The sequence below is a fragment of the Jaculus jaculus genome, chromosome 1 (genome assembly GCF_020740685.1).
Source record: "Jaculus jaculus isolate mJacJac1 chromosome 1, mJacJac1.mat.Y.cur, whole genome shotgun sequence".
NCBI lineage: Eukaryota > Metazoa > Chordata > Mammalia > Rodentia > Dipodidae > Jaculus > Jaculus jaculus.
In genome coordinates, this window is record NC_059102.1 from 85,013,659 (window position 1) to 85,033,651 (window position 19,993).

Consider the following 19,993-nt stretch of genomic DNA (forward strand, 5'->3'; position numbering starts at 1 on the left):
CTGTCTGTTGCTCTCAAATAAATAAATAAAAGTGAACAAAAAAAATTAAAGAAATGAGTGGATTAATTTTAGGTTTGTTTTACTGATGAGGGGAAATCTGTGGAAGAGGGGGCGGGAAGAATGTCAGAGCCACACGTTAGGTCATGAAACACAGAGACATCGCCTTCTACCCATAACTGATGGCTAACCCCACGATGCAACTAGAAGGGTTCTTGCATAGGGGGAGGACAGGGAGGAGGTTAACAATGGTACCAACTTGACTATACTCATTGAATACAAAACTAATTTTAAAAAACGAAATAAGTGAGTGGATACATCAAAGGAAGACAGGACAGAATCTGTTCTATTTAAAGATTTTTAAATGTTTGAAAGATTTCTCAGAGTCTTCACTTTCTCATTTTGCAATCAAATAAGTAACTTTAAAGGACTAAATGGCTTACCCAATGTGGTTAGTGCACATGGAACTAAGGAATGCAAGAGTATAAAGAAGACTAAGCCACTTGGTAAACTGATTACTCTCAAATACATGCATAAATGAAAATAACTCATGGATGTCACAAGCACCTTAGCACTTTGGTTTTACTTTTTTTTTGGTTATTACCTGTTTGTTTTTGTTTTTCAAGGTAGAGTCTCACTCTAGCCTAGGCTGACCTGGAATGCATTATGTTGTCTCAGGGTGGCCTCAAACTCATGGCGATCTACCTACCTCTGCATCCCAAGTGCTGGGATTGAAGCCACCTTAGTACTTGGGATCTTTGCTGACATCTATTTAGGAAAGAGCCAAGACAAGGTTGTTCCTGTGTACAGAAAATCATTTTAAGAGTGGACGGGTGCCACAAAAACCAACTTAAGCATGCAAATTACAAACTATGTCACATACAGTCCCCCTGACTTGAGGAAGAATAATGATCTGCAAATTGCTCCTTTATAACTCTGAATATAATCTAAGTAATATTTTAGTGAGAAAATTCTTAAAAAGCTATGAAAGGATGGATGAAACCCACTTTTGTACTAAATGTGAAGTTAAAACCCACCATCAGCCTGGAGCGAAAGTACAATAGTTAAGGTGCTTGCCTGAAAAGCCTAATGACTTAGGTTTGATTCCCTACTACCACATAAATATAGCTGCACAAAGCGGAATATGTATCTGGAGTTAATTTGTAGTAGTTAAGAAGCCCTGATATGCCCATTCTTCTCTTCCTCTCGCTCTCTGCCTGTAAATAAATAATTTTAAAAACTCACTACCAAAACTGCCTTTTTCATTTTTATATGTGTATGAAAAATATAAAAATGATTCTTCTTAATTTTTCCCCTTTAAGATAGACAAAAGCATGATTTTCAGATATTGTGGTATTAATAAGAGATAAACTATAAATAAGGACAGTTTTTAAACATCTGGAATTTTTAAACTTGTGGGAAATATCAGTACTTTCAGGCAAAAGAAAAACCTCCAATAGAAGAGAATAATTCAGAAGTATTTTCACAAAATCAAAACAACTCAATAGACAAATGTTTTGTTTAGATTATCTGTCTTATGGCCAAAGCACTAGTATTTCAAGTATCAAGATAAGATCAAAACTACACATGAGCTTGTGAATGGGTATTCTATCAAATGTTTAAAAGAACGACAGATGATTTGATATTCTAGAAAAGCTGGACAGTTTAATACATCCAGTTAACTGCTACAGTAGCATTATCATCATTGAGCAGCAAAGGGCAGTGTATTCTGCCAACAGCTTTAGGGTGACCTTTGCAGTGCTGACTAGTCCATAAGATTCATCTATGAGATGCAAGGCATAGATAGGGATGGTTTATTAACATAGGTAAGAACTGAAAATCAGTAACTCCAAAAGGGCAGGTGGGTTCTATTAAAACAAAATGAAGACTTCCTTTCCCTGAGAAGGTTGTACTATGAGATCAGACTGAGTAGTCCTGTGGTGTTTCTCCGATCATTTTTGCCTTCTGTGGTGAGAAATAGTCAAGTGTCAAGCAAACATTAGCTACTCTGCTAATGACTGCAATGAACTCCCAACTAAGAAGAGATTTCAAAGACTTGAGCTCCAGGGACTGAGAACTAAAAAAGGATGTGGATACCATCTCAAAGCTTTAAATAAACTGTGGCCAATGCTGCTTTTATTTAGGGGTAGTGTCCAAACACTAACAGGAAGGATCTACAGAACTCCAAGAAGACAGTTACAGTTCATCATAAAAATGACTGAATAGAACTGAGAGGTTCCAAGGGTCACCTGGAGAAAATCAGCCTATAAAAAGTCACATTTTGATTCAAGAAACTTAACTATGACTATGGCAAAGTGACATGCTTAAACTCGATATTTTCATAGGAATGAGGAGGCTTTGAAGCTCACAATAAACTTGACATGGTTTCTGAGGAATGTTAAGCTTAGTTTAGATGGCTGGTACCACTGTCATGCCTATATAGAAGCACATCAACTTGGAAATAACTGCATTAACCGGCCCAGGGTATGTAGAGTAGAAGGCTTGCCCCTTTATTTTGCATTTTTTTTAATGAAGAATTCTATTTTGAACTGCAACAAGAAGCTGAATTGCTTGGTTATTACAACTAAAATTACAATATTCCCGTTTAGAAAGGCAAAATGTTCAACATATACTTTGACTATGCTCTCTCCTTATCAAACCATTCTCTAAAGTATAAACACGGCAAAGAGAATATTTTGAATATCCTGGCACATGGATCAACAAAATTATCTATCAAACACACAGCATATCTGTCATTTAATAAAAATTAACGACATCTAAAATTGTGTATAATTTTATTCTCCCCTTGCCACCACCCATCTTTCCTTTCCTCCCCTTGTATTAAAGATATTTTTATCTCACTCCAAGTTGAAAGGTTTCTGAAAGTGTTAAGTCATAGCTGTGTTGAGGTGGGACTCCTTAAACATGGCATCCCAACCTTGTAGTGACATACTGACAGATGCTTTATTACAAGTGACACCAGCTCTTGGTTTGCAATACTTCACAAGAAAACTAGTGTTAATCTTGGGTCTTTTCTCCAGTTCAGCTCTTTGCAGTTTCAAAAGCACATGCGGTATTTACAACAGAAAACTCTCTTCTTATTGCTTTCTGTCACTGTACAGTGACACTGATCAACAAGATCATAGGCAGAACCTGGGCATACCCAGGCCCCATTTGCAGATCATTTTAACAAAATGTTTGTGTTTTCTGTTCCCACAAAAATCAATAACAAGATGACCTTCAATTTGAAATTCAAACCAATTAATAACCTGTTCTGTTCAAAATGTTGATATCTGATTTGCCTAGAGAATTTCAATTATGAATAGATTATTTCTTTTAAAGAGCCATTTCAAAAATATAGACAGACATTTGAAAACCTCATCTTATACAATATAAATGATGTTTTCTGAAGCAGGGAAAAATATTGGCTTTGTACGAATTAGTATAGGGAAGTATCCCCTTGTGGTCCAGTTCCTTCTCGTGACATCATAATCAATTGGCCTGGTAAATTACAACAATCCCACAAAGATTCACAGCCAAGAATTCACGGCTTAAAGATGGGGTGAAAAGCTACTTAGAGTTGATTTCAGCTTTTCATCTATATAAATTGCTGACAAAAATAATGGAATTCTTTTTAAAATTTACAATTTTTTTTACAAATTCTTACATCTGTACCTTGAGTCATTTCGTTATTTTTATTCTAACCACACATTTTTCTGTGAATATAAGTAAGCTATACATAGGAGAAAGTTTTATGTCAAAATTATAAAACCAAGAATATATTTACTACACATTTTTAATCATATAAAAAATGAACAGTTCATCACAATAAAGAATCTCCAATATAAGTGTTCACATGCAGTGAGATTATTACCTTCATCCATTAAAATATTATCTAAAACAAAGGTTTGTATCTGCCAGTCAGTGGCATGTATATATGTGAATGAGTTTTCTTTGGACCATAGAGATTTCAACATATCAAACTAGGTTGCTAAGATTTCAAATGCAGATTTCAAATAAAAATTCAATGTCTGGATTCTCATAAAAAGAAGAAGAAAGGGATCTGTTAATCTGGGTTCCAAATCCTCATCTGACAACAATTCACTAAACCAAAGCAGCTACCCATTTGTTGTGTGTTGAGACATAAGTTCTTGGTCCACCACAGTTCCCAACAGACCCACCCTGCTGGTTTAATTTTCATTACCTCCACATAGCCCTTTTAGGCAACACTTGATCTTTAAACTTTAATACTATTACAAAGAGAGTCTGCAGATTTTGTCCAAGAAAAAGATAAGAATTCTCTAAAAACAGAGATTTTAAAACACTTATTTCATGACTTCACACAACGTTAAGACAATGAATATAAGATTTCAATTTAAAATACAGTTGTCCAATAAAACACCATTATGAAGAAAATTAAACTCACTTTTATAATTCAAAAATCTTTGTGGACTAGAAAGATGGCTTAGTGGTTAAGGCATTTGCCTGCAAAGCCAAAGAACCTTGGTTCAATGCTCCAGGACCCACATAAGCCAAATGTACAAGGTGGTGCATGTGTCTAGAATTTGTTTGCAGGGGCTGGAGGTCTTGGCGCCCCTATTCTCTCTCTTTCTCAAATAAGTAAATTACTTAAATATTTTTTTTTAAAAAATTAAGTAATAAATGTAGAATGGATGTTCTAGCCTTCTATAGGGTACACCAAGCTTTAACATGGGTTTCCACTGAACTACATTCTTCTCTGCCGCACAGAAAAGATGCTCACATCAAGCTATTACTCAACTTGACATGCATTTTGATTCTTCACATGTTAACACTTCTGCACTTCCTTGCTAGAGCTATCATGCACTTAAGTGAAAACTGACTCTAATATGAAAATTGTATATGTTTTTCAGATACATTTTAAAAGTCAGCATGTAAGATATATGAGTATTTTAGCAAATACTCATTTTTATCCACAAGTATGCCACCATCTGACATTTGTACTTACATTACATAGATATTATTGAGGGTTCAAGTGATAAAAAAGTGATGCATATTTCTTTAGAAATAACTATTACTTAAAAGTAAATATCTATGACATAGTCACCAAGCACTTCTTTCTTTAAGCTTTTTTCTTTTAACTGAAAGCAAGTGAGAGAAAAGTGTCTACATTCCACTATTTTCAGTCAACCAAAACACCTCAGTATTTTGATCTGTGAATTTTACACTTAAGTAAAATACTCTATCATTTTATCCAATTATATTTAAAATTATTTATTTCCTATTTCGAATTTATTTCCATAGTCAAGAAAAACTGCAATCCCCCAGCAGACAGTGTTCAGTAGGCTATGACCAATCATATATCAAATTATTAAGCTAAGAGTTATATCAATTACAGGGTACCATTTTATAATTTTATCACTGGACTACATGCTTCAATGATTATAAAAGAGAAACATTTTTCTTCAATTTTCACCTAAAAAACAATAATTCTTGAAGATATCCCAAATTTGCTTCTATACTGCCATCTACTAATTTTCTTAATTGCTGAAAACTAGTCACTAAACAGTTCACAAAATCATAATGACCAGACTGCCTTCGTTGACCCCTAGTTGAAGAGAAAATCCCCTGTCTGTGCACCATGAATGCAGTTTTAAGCCTGATATCTAAATGGCAGTTATATACTCCTTATGGAAAATATTTTTCCTTAATTTTCTATTATGTTTGAAATTTGAGCAATTAGGAACAGACACCTGAAACTCAGTTATTAGTTTATCTCTCCCCTCCCCCCCTTTTATACTTCTTTCTAAACCATTTCTTGTGGTGCCTCTTAAATTAATCATTTAATGAACAGAACATATAAAGGGCCCTGAACCAGTGTTCACATTTTTCTTTAAAATATTTTGCTATAATTTAATTTAATTTATTTGAAAGTATGAACTGTCATTTCTTTGATTAAAAATTTCTTAATTAGGATGAGGAGTTGCTCAGTGCTTAAAGGTGCTTGCTTGCCAAGCCTGCAGGCTTGGGTTCAATTCCCTAGTACCCATGTAAACCTCAACAGAAAAGTAACACATGCACCTGGTGCTCACTTAAAAGTGCCCAGAAGACCTGTGTGCCCATACACATATATACACATACGTAAATGCATTTTTTAAAAAATAACAATTCTTCAATAATTTCTGAGTAATGTGGTAGGGAAAAACTAAAACAAATACTAAAGAAATATTATTTACATGAGTTTCCTTCAACCATTCCAAAAAGACAGTTTTTTGCAAAACCATAATCAATTCCCCTCATAATGACCAAAACTCAACTCCAGCCCTTTCTAGTTCACATCATTTGCAACTAACACAGGACTCCAATTTTGCTATTTTTGTTTACTGTGTTAAAGATGAAAAACAAAACAACAAAACCTTAGGATAATGTTTAATTTGATCTGTGCTTTATGGGGAGAAAAGTACTGCTATAACTTAACTCCTCTGTTGTAATCCCTACAGAAGGATATCCCATTGTGGGTTCATGTTGATCATTTGGACAATCTGTACTGGTGAAGAAGTAAAATAAAATCAGGGACCCTGGTACATAATAAAACAGCAGATTATCAGAAACCTCAGAGGGAGGCAGCCAACTTTTCACTTTTACAAATGAGTGTTTCTAATATAATGAACATCCAAGGCTTCACTGGTCATGATAGAACCTGGAATATATTATATGCATGAATGTGGCTGTGGTGTAGGATATGGGATGTGCTTCCTATCAACAGATTAACACTTCATTTTCATTACTCTAATCTCACCACAGGCTGTGAACACTCTCTTATTTGAACAACAATGGTGCATGAGAAACCAAGCTGACAGGCAGACTGTGTTCATTAAATGCACAAGGCCTGTATTCCCACAACACATCTCACCTGTATGAAGTCAGGGTTCTGGCTTTCAAGCTGGCTACTGAAACAAGCTCTCCCAGATGTTACTATTCTAACATTTGTTATCCCTGCTTCTTATAATAAAAGTCACAAACAAGGCAAAATGGAAAAAAAAAAATTCAGCCAGACATGGTAGCACATGCCTTTAATTCCTGCACTCAGGAGGCAGAGGAAGGAGGATCACTTTGAGTTTGAGGCTAGCCTAGGACTATAGAGTGAATGCCAGGTCATCCTGGGCTAGAATGAGAGCCTACCTTGAAAAAAAAAATAGAAAAACTCATCTCTATCTCAACATCTATTTAGATACCAGTACTCGCAACAAACTTAAGATTTACTCAACCCTAATGACTACTTACCAAGAGTGTTCTGAAGAACAGGATGGGGAAGAAAAAGACAAATGACTGAATACACATCTGAAGGTGGTGACTCTCACCTAGCTTGAGTCTTACTTGAAATTTACAGGCTAAAACTTGAAAGTCTGAAAGTTACCTTAAGAAATTTCATTTTCCTGCTTGTTGAAACAGCAATTCACAAAATAAGAAATAAGCATGCTATATGACAAAGAGCGACACTGATCTTCATTTAGAGTTATCTGTAGAATTCAGTGGCAGAATGCCTTCACCACCACCCAGGGTTCATCTTTAATGCACGCACATTTGCGTGCACGCACGCACACACAAACACACACACCACGCAGGAGTACAAATCAATCGATCTGTCTGTCTATCTATCTATCTATCTATCTATCTATCTATCTATCTATCTACCTCAATCATCTATCGTCTATTCCTAGACAGGAATGCCTCTTTGAGGTAATCTATCTATACACTCATTCCTAAGGCAGCTATTAACATCATATCCAGAAAATATTATCTAATTGTCATCTAGCAGTCAATGCAGCAGGTCTATACTGTCTGTGCATCTACATATTACATAGAAATGTATTACCACAAAATAATGTGGAATCTTAAATATTTTCCATAGCAAGACAGTCTTTCCCCAAAGTGTAGAATAGGGCGTAGGTTTGTATTCTTTCTTGTATTCTAGACTTTGAAAATATATATATATATTAGGTATTGTACAAGATAACTTAGCTCTGACTAGAGGTCAATAAATATAATGTTATTAAGAATTCTCATTGAAGGTACATTCATAAATGTTCTCAGTACACAATTATTTGTAGTATCTTCCAAGTGATAACCCAACCATGTCCACTCCCTTCTGACAGTGGTAGAAGACACGTTAGTAGACCATTTCTTTGCCCATGCATGAGTAAGTGCCCCATAGAATCATCCTAATGATGTCAGTCAATAAAACCTTTCTTGCTTTAATTGTAATGAAGGAGGGAAAAAAGCATTATTAAAACACTGCTAATGGAAGTTCTCATTTTAATATTAGTTTTGTTATTATGCTAAGCCAGCTGAAAGCAATTATTTTTTGTCATGTAAAATATTCATTATCCTGGCATTTTTCTTTTCAGACCCCCAGTTCAGGCACACTGATCATCAAAAGTGAATCCTGAAGAATTGTCTAGAGAACAAATAGCCACTAAAGGGCATCTTAATATAGTTGACAAAGTAATGACCTCAAAAACAGGTAAACACAGCACAGCCATACTTTTCCTATTTACAAGTTTTTAGCTTTTCTATGTATAAGTTTAGTTTGTCATCTTTAAGAATTTTTATCTTTCTGAGATGAATTAAAATGTATAAACTATAAGACATTGGTGAATCCTCCTCATGCGCTGTGCACAATGCATGCTTTAGATGTCTGTCTTGTACTGTCATCCATTCATACTGCTATCATTTCCATTCCTTTCTGAAATCTCTCACTCTTACCAGCTATAGTCTGTCTCAGTCATACCTTATACCTATTGCACTGCCTTTTGTATCTTTTCCTCCTTCAAAGAAGATGGCCTTACAAAGATGTTAGGTCTCACTATATAAAATGGTAAATCTAAGAAATACTTTTAAAAAGAAGAAAGAAAAGAAGAAAGCAACCTCTATCGTTACCCAAGGACTTTCTCATACACATTAAGGATTAAATGGAGCTGCTTTTCAGCTACACCTCTGAATGATAAGCTCTGGGCCCCTGGTCACATGCTGACTTAAAGGACCTTTCCAGAGCAAAGTAGGGACAGTCCTGTCACACAAATGTGAGGGTGGCTTCCCTTTCCTAAGCCTTTGAAAAAATGACAGATTAGCTAACTGGTACTTATTCAACTGCTATTCGTTTCAGGTACGTTTCAATTCCTCTGTATTAAGCAAAAAGACCCAGAGAAAGTAAGAAAGACTTCAGAATAAGAAAAATGAGAAGAAAGAGAGTACAGTGAGGAAAAAAAAAAATGTCTATGAGAAAGGAAATGGGAAGTAAGAAGAGACTAATCTTGTAGTTATGTCATTAAGTAAATTTCTATCAACCAAGCAGGAATAAGGTTTATAAATCAACATCCTCTCAATGACATACAAACCCTAAAGACAGTAGCAAAATAACATTACAGTTATAAAATATTGAGTAAATAAGATGTCAGATATGCTCAAGGGAATCGGTTGTTTCAACGAGTAACTTCCTACAGTTCAAGATTATTTGCCTTTTCTTTACAGAGAGAAATGAAAAACTGATGCACTTAATTAAAGAAAAACAAAAGGATATTATTTTGTTGTTAAAGGATCAATTCTTTTTCTTAATTAGAATGATGATTAATAAGCTGAGAATTTGATTTCTAAACTCGCCAGTTTGAGTAATGCATTGTTTTTCCAGGAGCATTTCTATCAAGGAAAGCTCTGTGAGTGAGGAGTGGGGAAAGTATACATTGCTCCCCTCTTCACATATCTGCACTTGGTGGCACAAAATGCTACATGCTGTGTTCGAACAGAAAGACAGTGCACACTGTCTTCACCCAAATGAACTCCAGTTATAAATTTTTCACCTGAGGGTCTGAATGTACACTATGAAATTTGTGAGCTTCCTACAGGGAATGTACAAATTAAAAAAGAATCAATACTTTTATTTTTCCTATTCTCTAAAAACTTTCTTTTAAACCTGGGGAGGGAGATGGCAGAACATTTGTCAGGCTTAGTGAGGAAATAGGGGTCCTCTGGAGGGCATAGTCCCCAGCATCATTTTGGGGGTGTCATCTACCCATATTACTTCATCTTATTTTCATTTTGCATTTGCTAGTTTACCTTATGCAGGAAAAGTCCCCATGACTTATCCCTTTGCTTATTTTTCAGTGTATATAAGCTGCTGTTTCCCATTGTGTCTTTCTTTTATTTCTCTTAAGTTTATCAGATGTCAAAGTTCCTTGAGAGGGTCCCTGAGTTCCTTTTCACCCCCAACTCTCAGGTTCTTCAGGGGATGAAGAGCGCCAAGCAAAATGTGGATGCCAGCTGCTGTTCTAGAAGTGAAATCACTATCAGCTTTGGCAGACAGTGGTGACATCAATCATTTCTTACAACCCCCAAACAGTCTTCTGGCCAAGGCCTAGCTAGAGAGCAGTGGTGAACAGCAAAAGTCCACCACAAAAGGTTTGAGAGGATTTGCACATGGTGCAGAACTTACTTATCCTCCCACAAACAACAAACTAAGCTCCGAACCTTTAGGAATAGGAAATCTTGGAACCATTATATCCCATTTTATTTCTGCCATAACAAACCAAGAGTCCCAGAGAAAATTACTTTCACTGAAAAAGGCATCTCATGATTCACTTCTGTTTCCCCTACTACCACAAAGTTCTCTGACAGTACTCTACAGAGAGAGAAAAGAAAAAAGTTAACTCCTTAAACAATTTAAACATTATGGTTCAAATTATGGACACAAGGTGAAATCAAAATCCAATTTTTCCTCCTCATTCCTTTTGATATATATTTGTATACAAAGTACCACATTCAGAAAACAGCTCTTTGGTTGTTCAGCATTGTTATCCCATATACTTATAAGGAATATCTATTCAAAGCCCTGCTGACTGATCCTAGCAGTGCCCATTACATCTTCCTTTAAGTGAGTGTGTCATACATACAAGGTAGAAAAGAAAAAAAACAAAACAAAACACTAGGATTTTTGTTTTTCATTGAAGTAAATGACGCCAACTCACTATCTGTTACGAACTGTTCCTTTGGAATCAGCTCCCTGTGTCACAATGACCTGGCAAACTTGAATGCTTTCACTATCACTGGAATCCTCACAATCCTGCCTTGGCTGTGACCCATTCACTTTTGCCCCAACTTCTCAGAGATGCCTTACTCAGCATCTAATTAGTTAGGGAGGATTTGCTGTGGCTCTTAACCCTGACAGAGGAGTGGGAGGATGGGCTGTAGTGGAAGCCCAAATCTGTCCTGTTGCTGCATTAATCAATTTTTGTAAAGCTATGCATGAATAATTGAATCTATCAGTGAAGTAAAAATATTTAAGTATAATTATTAAAACATCAAAAATATAGATAAAATATCTATATCTTAAGGGATTTAGCTTTGAACTGCAGCTACTCAATTCACCTTAGCAAAAACTAAGAGGCTTTACAAATTATATAAACACAATGGGCCTATTTGTAGATGACAGAAAGGTGATTAAATTATATCCAAATCACCTACTATGCTCAAAATTCATTCAACTATATCATTTTGGGAGTAAATATGAAATCTGTGAACACGTCTTTAACATGTGTTCTGCTTATTTGTACTAACATATATATGGAATACCCTATGTACATGATCTACTATTTTCCATTTCATTACAAATTACACAGTACCTGTTATGTAAGCTCCGAATGTTATCCACAGACTTACAAAGTACAAATTGAGACACAAGTACCTATTTCTATGCTAGTTTTTATTTTTATTTTAACAATTACCCAAGTATTCCTAATTTTAGCACTACAATATTAGAATGAATATTAATAGATTTCAATATATATTAATTGTTAACATTTCAAAACAAATCATATTATCACTCACTCAAATTAGCAGGGGAACTAAGTAAGGGGTAGAAACAGTAATTTTGCAGCCTAAAATACTATGCCATATTATATGAATATTAATTATCCATCCTAGTAAAGTTTGGTCAATTTAATCCTTTTTAAGTAAAACATGTTTCCAAAAATATACCAAATGCAATTTAAAAAAGTACAAAAGGAAGAGAGCAAAAGTACAGGAAGAAATCAAGAGCGTTTGATGTCTGACAAAAGAAGTCATTCCTAAAGTCCATTAACTATCATCTGTTTCACTCAAGGCTCTGATTAAATAAAAAATATTCATCCTGTGTTAAAAGGGATGTCTATTTTTAAGGAATGGAGTTTAGAATAAAAATGCATTATATGAGCTACTAAGAAGTGAGCCACAATACACAACTTAGGCACCAGACATAAGAAATGCTGTATAAGGTAACCTTCTTAAACAGTGACTAAATATTCAAGTTATTCTTGGAGGGTTAAGAAGTCAGATAAAACCACCATTTTCTTTTTAGAATACACTTCCAACAGACTGAGACTATGTTTGTCGTTATGAATTAAAAGTAACAAGACTATTGGAATAAAAATTCCTATTGAGCACATTTGTAAATGGATTTTAGTAAAGTGTTATGTATTTGTTTCATTTCATTTATCACTTCTCTAAAAAGTGTTAGAATTTACACTAGTAAGAAAGTTTGCTTTACTTGGTCATATCTCAGGTGAGCAGATGCTCTGGAATGAATGTAAATCACTGGTTTAATTTTTAGCTTTCTTGGTTTGCCCCTCACCTATATAAGAAATGATTTCTCTGGTGATAACTAACACATCATGCTAATGAGAGGATCTAATGTATAATAGAAAAGTGTCACTACTAATAATATTTGCATGAAGTTAAATAAAGCAACCGTAAGAGAATGTCAGACAGTTGTTCTTTAATAAGACACAGTTTCACAATGAAATTATGTTGTTAATTTTGTTACATCATTGGGTGAATCCTAAATTACTACATAATGATGCACAGTCATTTATAATTCTAACTTAGCATTTCACTGTAGTCTGAAAGGAGACCTTATTAAGGGATCGACATTGTATTTAAGACAGGTGAATCTCACCAACACTAAAGTAAGCACCTCTAGTAATGTGTGAAATATATGCTACAGCCATTTGCCTGTACAGCGTCGTTTTCTGAAGATTTTAAAATTGACCAGACTGTGGCTGGGCTCTCCTCTCCAGGGCAATGATACATGTATTTTATTTACTACTCCCTCAAATATATAAAATATGTACAAAATACAAAAAGGACCTTGTAAAGTCTTATTTACACACACACTGCCAAAAGAAGACTTTTTCTTTTCCTTTCTTTTGGTAAAATAAGGTTCTGGGCTATAGTAAATAAGCAAATAAGAAGAAAGTGTTTTGGGACATTTTGAATTTATAACTGATGAAACTAACCCTAAAACTCCATGTTACAACAGTCAAGTTACACCCTTCAAGGCTCACAAATACCTGACTGTATACCAAGAAATAATTCTTAGAAAACAATGCTTCAATGTATGTAGAGAGGCAGGAAAATGAAGTCACACAGTCACGTTTAAAACTTTAAGGCAACATACTTAATCCCACCAAATCTCAATTGGCTTTCAATCCATGAGGTCTTTTTGTTAATATCAGACAGAAAGAGATTCACATTCAAGGAAATCTGAGTTTCTTCAAGTGAAATACAGTATTTTTGCCTCCCTCTTTCCCAGCTTACCTAAAAGACACAAGCCCAGATTGTTTAATTTCACTGCTCATGAGAATTCTTCCAGCACAAGTTTTTCTGTAAATGGTGAATTTTCTATACTTCAGTTTTAAAACATTTTTACGGTAGCCCTACTAGTCAGTCCGTTCTAATGTTCAAGAAAATGATCAGAGAAATATTAGTTTTATACTATTCTGGAAATCTCATAAAATGTGTTTCCAACAAATTTTATTAACTTTATGAGCTGTATTTTTATTTAGCAATTAATCAGCATAAAAATATCTTTATGTCTTTGAAAATTATCTACAGAATTCTGCATACTTGATTAAGTTGGACAAACTTTTACCTTTATCATAAGCTGGCTTACTGTAGGTCTTGACACTAACATTTCTTGAAATTGTTGATTTTAAGAGATATCATTTTAAGAAGTCACACACACACACACACACACACACACACACACACGCTGAATCAACATTGCTGATAAACTACAGGTAGGGGAGGCAAACACATTAAACATGTATATCACACAGACTTTTATATGTAGGAAAGAGTTTGAATATAAGCTTCCATAGTATTTACACATACTAAACTGCTGTATTAAAAGAAAAAAATCACATACATGCATGTAAACTCAGACCCCGTTTTATACACCTTTCAAACAATACAGAGTGTAATCACTTACTATTTGTGAAAGTAAAGGAGGGGAAGTATCACTAATTACATCAAAACAAAAACATAACATATTAAAATACTTTTTTCTTTTTGTTGTAGGAGGGTGTTTAATAAATGGCATGATTAATACTATATAGATTTCTATGGCCTCATTAGGCATAAATTCCTTCCCTGTTTTTATTCTTACTAATACTCCCTGTTCCACATACATTCACACAGGTATAAAGAGAATAGATCTTTGTGTTCCCACACAAACAGCAGCAACAAAGACAGGCTAATAGCATAGTCTACAAGTTTCTCTCTGAGAAATTAACATTATTTTCTTAATTCTGACCTATTATTTATGTCATTTGCTTGTATTTATTTTCATTTTAATTATGTTTTCCACGACTTAAGTAAGGTCTCCTTAGATTCGAGCCTACTTGGAAATGGCTAGTGCCAAAGAAGCAATCTAGCACCATCTATGTGGTTCAATAGCCATTTATCAATTGATCATTATCTCTATCTGGCTTTCTTAACTCCTTTGTAGCTAGAGGGAGAGACCTAAAGCAATCTTCCAAAACTCACACACACACACACACACACACACACACACACACACACACACAGGCCCCCCCCCTCTCATTTTCCACTAAGTTAGTGAAAACACACTCTGTTGCAGGAACAGACCCCCAGCTGGGGTGTGCTTCAGAAAAATACCTCTCAGAGCACTCTGCAATGACAAGGAGCATCTCTAAGGAAATAAACTTTTCACTTGCAAGAATAGGAGCTTGCATTTCAAGAGTTGCTCACTGGGTTTATACTGATTGCATTTAAATCCCCGCTTACTGTATCAGCAGTAATCAGGGTCCCTCTACAGGATGTCAAAATACACCTATTCAAATAACATTTCTCCCATCTAAAACTGTCTGATAAAACTGCTTACCCAGTAAATGCTCCAAGACCTTGGCTGTATGCACTACCTTTGGCAAATGAATTTCTAAACCTGTGGCAATTTATAGCCAGGGAAATTGTTTTCTTTACTTTATTATCAATAATTTAATAAATCTACCTCTATGTAATTGAACTTTCACATACAAGAGAGGTTTTTTTTTTTTTTTAAGCAACTGCGGTATTCTTTAAGCGAGTGAACAATATTATCTTTTAACAGTCATCTATTTAAAATCCCAGTGTGTTTGTCAGTACAACTTTAGAGCTGCATGGATGATAAACTCAGTCTTGCTTTGTATGGGTTTGGTGTAGGGCTTTTGAAAAGCAAGACGCGTCTGGGAGGGAGGCACCAGGGAACTTCCCTCCCTCACTTGAGCACAGTCCAAGATGAAAGTTTCTGGGTTGTTTCCCCTTCGCTTCCTCTTACCCTCGCTCCCCCGCCGAGCCGCAGAGCCAGCAATTGTGCAAGAGGAGCCGGGCGCGCACGGCGCATCTCACGGAGCGCATGGTACGGTCGGCCCGCGGTGATTAATTATCCCTTCCCGCCGGCCCGGCGCTCACACGGCGGCTCTTCGGGCGGAGCAGCGCTCCGAACTCCCTCCAGCACCCGGACGGAGGAGCGGCTCAGGGGAGGACGCCGAGGCTGTGAGTGCGCTGGCCGGCGGCGGGCAGGCGGCAGGCTGGCGGGCGGGAGAGCGAGCCAAGCCGGAGCTGCACGGCGGGCGGGCAGGCGGGCCGGCCGACCGGCCGGCGGAGCGCAGGGCGAGCGCAGCCCGGTGGAGAGCGAGCGGGAGCAGGCAGCCCGCCGCGCGCATCTCCGCGACCCTCCGCGCTGACCCGCGCGCGGCAGCGAAGCCTGCACAGCCCGCTCGGCAGCTCTCCTCATCTGAATTCATCTGCTTCCAACCACAAGAAGTCAGTGGAGTCCGGTTGCTGAGAGGGGCCCCGGATTTTATGACTGTGGGGTTACAGAACCTACCCAGAGACTGGAGACACTTTGACCAAGTGCTTCATAGAGACAGAAGGATACATCTGTGGGGTAGTGTTTTGCTTTTTATTTTTTTTAACAAAAGAGAGAGAGAGAGAGAGAAAGAGAGAGAGAAGAAATTAAGGTTTCGCAGGACACAAGCTGCACACTGTGAAACTTTCCAACAAATGCCTCTGCTTTCTTTGACTTTAGAATCCTTTTCCCCTTTGCTTTAAAGGAGCCCTTAGGGAAGCCTTGAAGTAACCCTGCACATCCCAGGAACACAGTGATGACAAAACATTGTTTTAATTTTTAAAGCTATTTAGAAAGAAAAGGAGCAAAGTGCATATAATAATTCGAGGTTTCTTTAAAAAAATTAAAGTAACTTACCTGTTGGGACATTCTGAATAAGAGGTTAGTATCAGCGTTTTGCCATGTCCCCATGAACCCTGGTTCAGCCGTAGTCGTTCTGGTTCCGAACTGCATGGAGTTGTCAGTACAGGAGTCTCTTAAAGTCAAGTCTCTCGCCCTCTTTGGCTCTCTGTCTCTCAGTGTGTCTCTTTCTCTCACATCCACTTCTGCCTCTTCTGACTGAAAAGTGAAGGTGGATTTTTTGAGCCTCTTGGCAGCCAGTAGCAGGAGTGTAGTGTAGTTAAGAAGCTGGCTGAACTGTGCATTTCATTTGGGCAGGGGGAGATCTGTTGGAGGGAGGGGGTCAGAGCTTCCTTTGCACCTTCTGCACAGATATCCCTATCATTTATGCATAGATTGTGACTCCCCAAGCTTGCCTTTGCTCAGTTTAACAGCTGCCTGTCAGGTGTTCAGGCAGCACTGGAGACCCAACCATCAGCTTCAAACCCTCAGCCACTGCATGTCATTGGATAGCAGAGCTAGGAGTCAACTGCACTGTTCCACTGTCAGGCACCAAATGACACCCTGCACTAACCCATCTCCAGATACACAGATAGATATACACATATGCACACTCCAAGCCATGCCATGAACACTGTCCACAGGGCTAGGAGAAGCTTAGGCCCTTTCCTGGGAATTTCCCTAACAATGCTTTTTTTTTTTTTTTTCCCATAAATCAGGCTGTATTTGACACCAGTCTGTGCTCTAACATTTATAAAACTGTGATGCTTAGAATTTTCTAATTAATATTTTAATTACATTGGAAGTAAAACATTCAACTGGAGGAGAATGTAAAGTTGGCTCAGTTGACTAAATGTTACCTGCTCAAAGTCACATAGTGTATGTTGAACTATTTGTAAACACAGACAAATTCAGAGACAATATATAAAAACTTGACCATAAACTGTAAAGAGGGAATAAGTGAACAAGTAAGCCTAGCAGTTTAGCATGAAAGTTGTGCAATAAACATATAGAAAAATAAAGACATAACACCTCCTATCTACAACCTTGGCTATTAAGTAAACTGGAAGTAATGAGAAACTGAATGACAAAGGAATTAAAATCCTTTGTTAAAGTTCTTGTATGAAGGGTTTACATTATCCACTCAAATTAAAAAAGAGAGGAAAAAAAGCTTGTCCCATTTCAGACAAAATTAATACAAAAACTCCCATTTTTCATTCAGGGTCTCTATGGAAAATTCTATAACATTTAAGGAAATGCCTGATGAAATATAGCCTTGATAGCAGGTATATTTTTAATTAATCTACTTCTCAAACAAAACACCTATTTATTAGAAAGTGTTTATCTACCTAATATAGGGAAAAGCAGAACTGAACAAAATGTACTATACATAAACATTTTTCAAAATGGAAAGCTAAATTCATGCCATCTCATAAAAGTAGTCTGTAGGAAAAAGCCATCCTTCCTAAACTTAAAATGTAAGGAACATTAATCTTCAAAACCCTACAAATATTGAGGACAAATGTACCACTCTCCCTGCTCCTTCTTAACTGAAAAATAACAATAAACCTTCCTCTCACAAACAACAAAAGAAACAGAAAGAGCTTCAATGGCAGCTCTGTGTCATTAGTGGACAATGAGAAAAGATGAGAAAGCGTACACTATGTTGACACAAATGTGCCTTCCTCTCTAGAACCGACATCTCCTGAAAGCTTTTCTGTTAAACTTCCCTCCAGTTCACCACCATTAAGCACAAAAAAAGTCTCAAAAGAAGCAAATTCAATATCTGAGAGGAAACAAACAAGAACCCAAAGAATTGTTGCCTTAAAATATATTAAGTCCACCTGTGGTCAATAAAAATATTCTTCAGGGGGGAGGGTGGGAAAAGCCCCTATGAGTCAATTATCAACGGTGACTGTACCTTTACTGCCAGCTATTACCCACTTAAACCCCTCTAAAATTTGCTAGCCTCTTGATTTCTGAAGTGGCACTCAGTGCCTCAGTCAAGCTGCCTGCTCAGCTCCTGACCTTCCCACTAATGGCTGTTATTTGTGGGAGGCTTAAGGACACTGTCAATAGCAAGCTTCCTCCTCGCTCCACTCAAGCACTGTTGTATCGCTCTGCTTGCGTGTTCTCTTTCGCCTTTTGCGCCCCTCTGTCTCCTAGTCTCTTCCCCTCCTTCCTCATCCTCTTCTTCACTCCCTCTTCCGCTTTTTCCAGCCCCCACCCCTGCCAGTCCTTTGGTCCTCTTTTCTCCTAGGTATCTTACTCCTCCTCACATACTAACAACACAAAAATCAACTGGCATGCAGCAGCAAGCACCTGCAGTAATAGACTCTTTTATTAAAACTGTTATTCTGCAAGACTTGAAATTCCCTATGGACCGGGCCATGTCAAAGCCGATATAATTAACTAGAGGCTCAGCAACGGATCAATTACCAGACAAGCAAGTGATAGTGAAATCAATGAAAGATCATCAGCCACATTATCAGTGTTGCAACTCATTAGGGCAAAACTGAGAAATGTGCTCAAAGCGAGCCCAAGCAAGGTGGCATTACAAAACAAAGGGCTAATTTGGAGACCCTGCTGTGAACAATCTGTAACAGAATTAGCCTTTTTTCCCCCCTAAACTGCACAGCTCCGTAACTAAATGTGACAGACTGAGAGAAGCAGTTTATTAAGACACCAACCCCAAGTTTATTTAGTTCATAAACTCTCTCCTAGAAAATCAATACGGTCTGTACAGGGTTATTAGGCTGACTAGCTAATACATCCAAATCTGGTCTGCCCAGCCAGCAGTCCTCTGACAAAATGCTACCCAGAGTAGGCAAACTGAGCTCTCTTAGACAGCAAAGTCTAGCTGAACAGGACTGCACTGTGACTACTACCTAGACTTTACTGCCACAGCTATGCCTTAAAACATCAGAATTTCACTCTAAGGTTAAAAAACACATTCACAATTCATACATGATACTGCACCTGTTAAATGAATCTGATCAAACTAAGAGTACTTTTAAAAGGGGGGGGGGGTTGTTACAGTAAGAAACAACAACCCAAAGACTAACCATAAGTAAATGTGTTAAGATGAAACAAAAACCTCAAATGTATATTGTGCTATGTAAACTTTGAGTTTTTAACTTTCTTAATAATTTTGAAAATACAAATTTCGTTCCTCTAAGATAGTCCCAAAACACATGATGTGAACTTGTTACTCAGGTCCATATAGAATATAATGCACATAGTATCCTTATCTTGGGATGATTTTCTATCTAACAAGAGACTTACATTATTTCAAAGTAATAGATCTCAAAGAGTATCTAGCATTAGGATGCCTTTTGGAGTTTTCCACTGGCTCTATAGTGTGCAGATTATGGAATAACTCTCTGGAATGATCTGTATCAAACTTACTTAAAACTGGGATGATTAGGATGAGCACCAATTTTATAATGATTGCTTCCT

General features: G+C 36.9%; 1 protein-coding gene across 7 annotated transcripts in view; it reads right to left on the reverse strand.

The window, feature by feature from the left end:
* Bnc2 (basonuclin 2) overlaps window positions 1-19,993 on the reverse strand; it is a 454,280-nt gene that overhangs the window by 294,959 nt on the left and 139,328 nt on the right. For 6 of the 7 annotated variants that reach the window (XM_045142143.1, XM_004658432.2, XM_045142144.1 and 3 more), the window contains exon 3: window positions 16,553-16,753. The exons of the other annotated variant lie outside the window; for it this stretch is intronic. In XM_045142143.1, coding sequence (XP_044998078.1) covers window positions 16,553-16,753 — 201 coding nt within the window. The remainder of the gene's footprint in view (window positions 1-16,552; window positions 16,754-19,993) is intronic. 7 annotated transcript variants of the gene reach the window in all.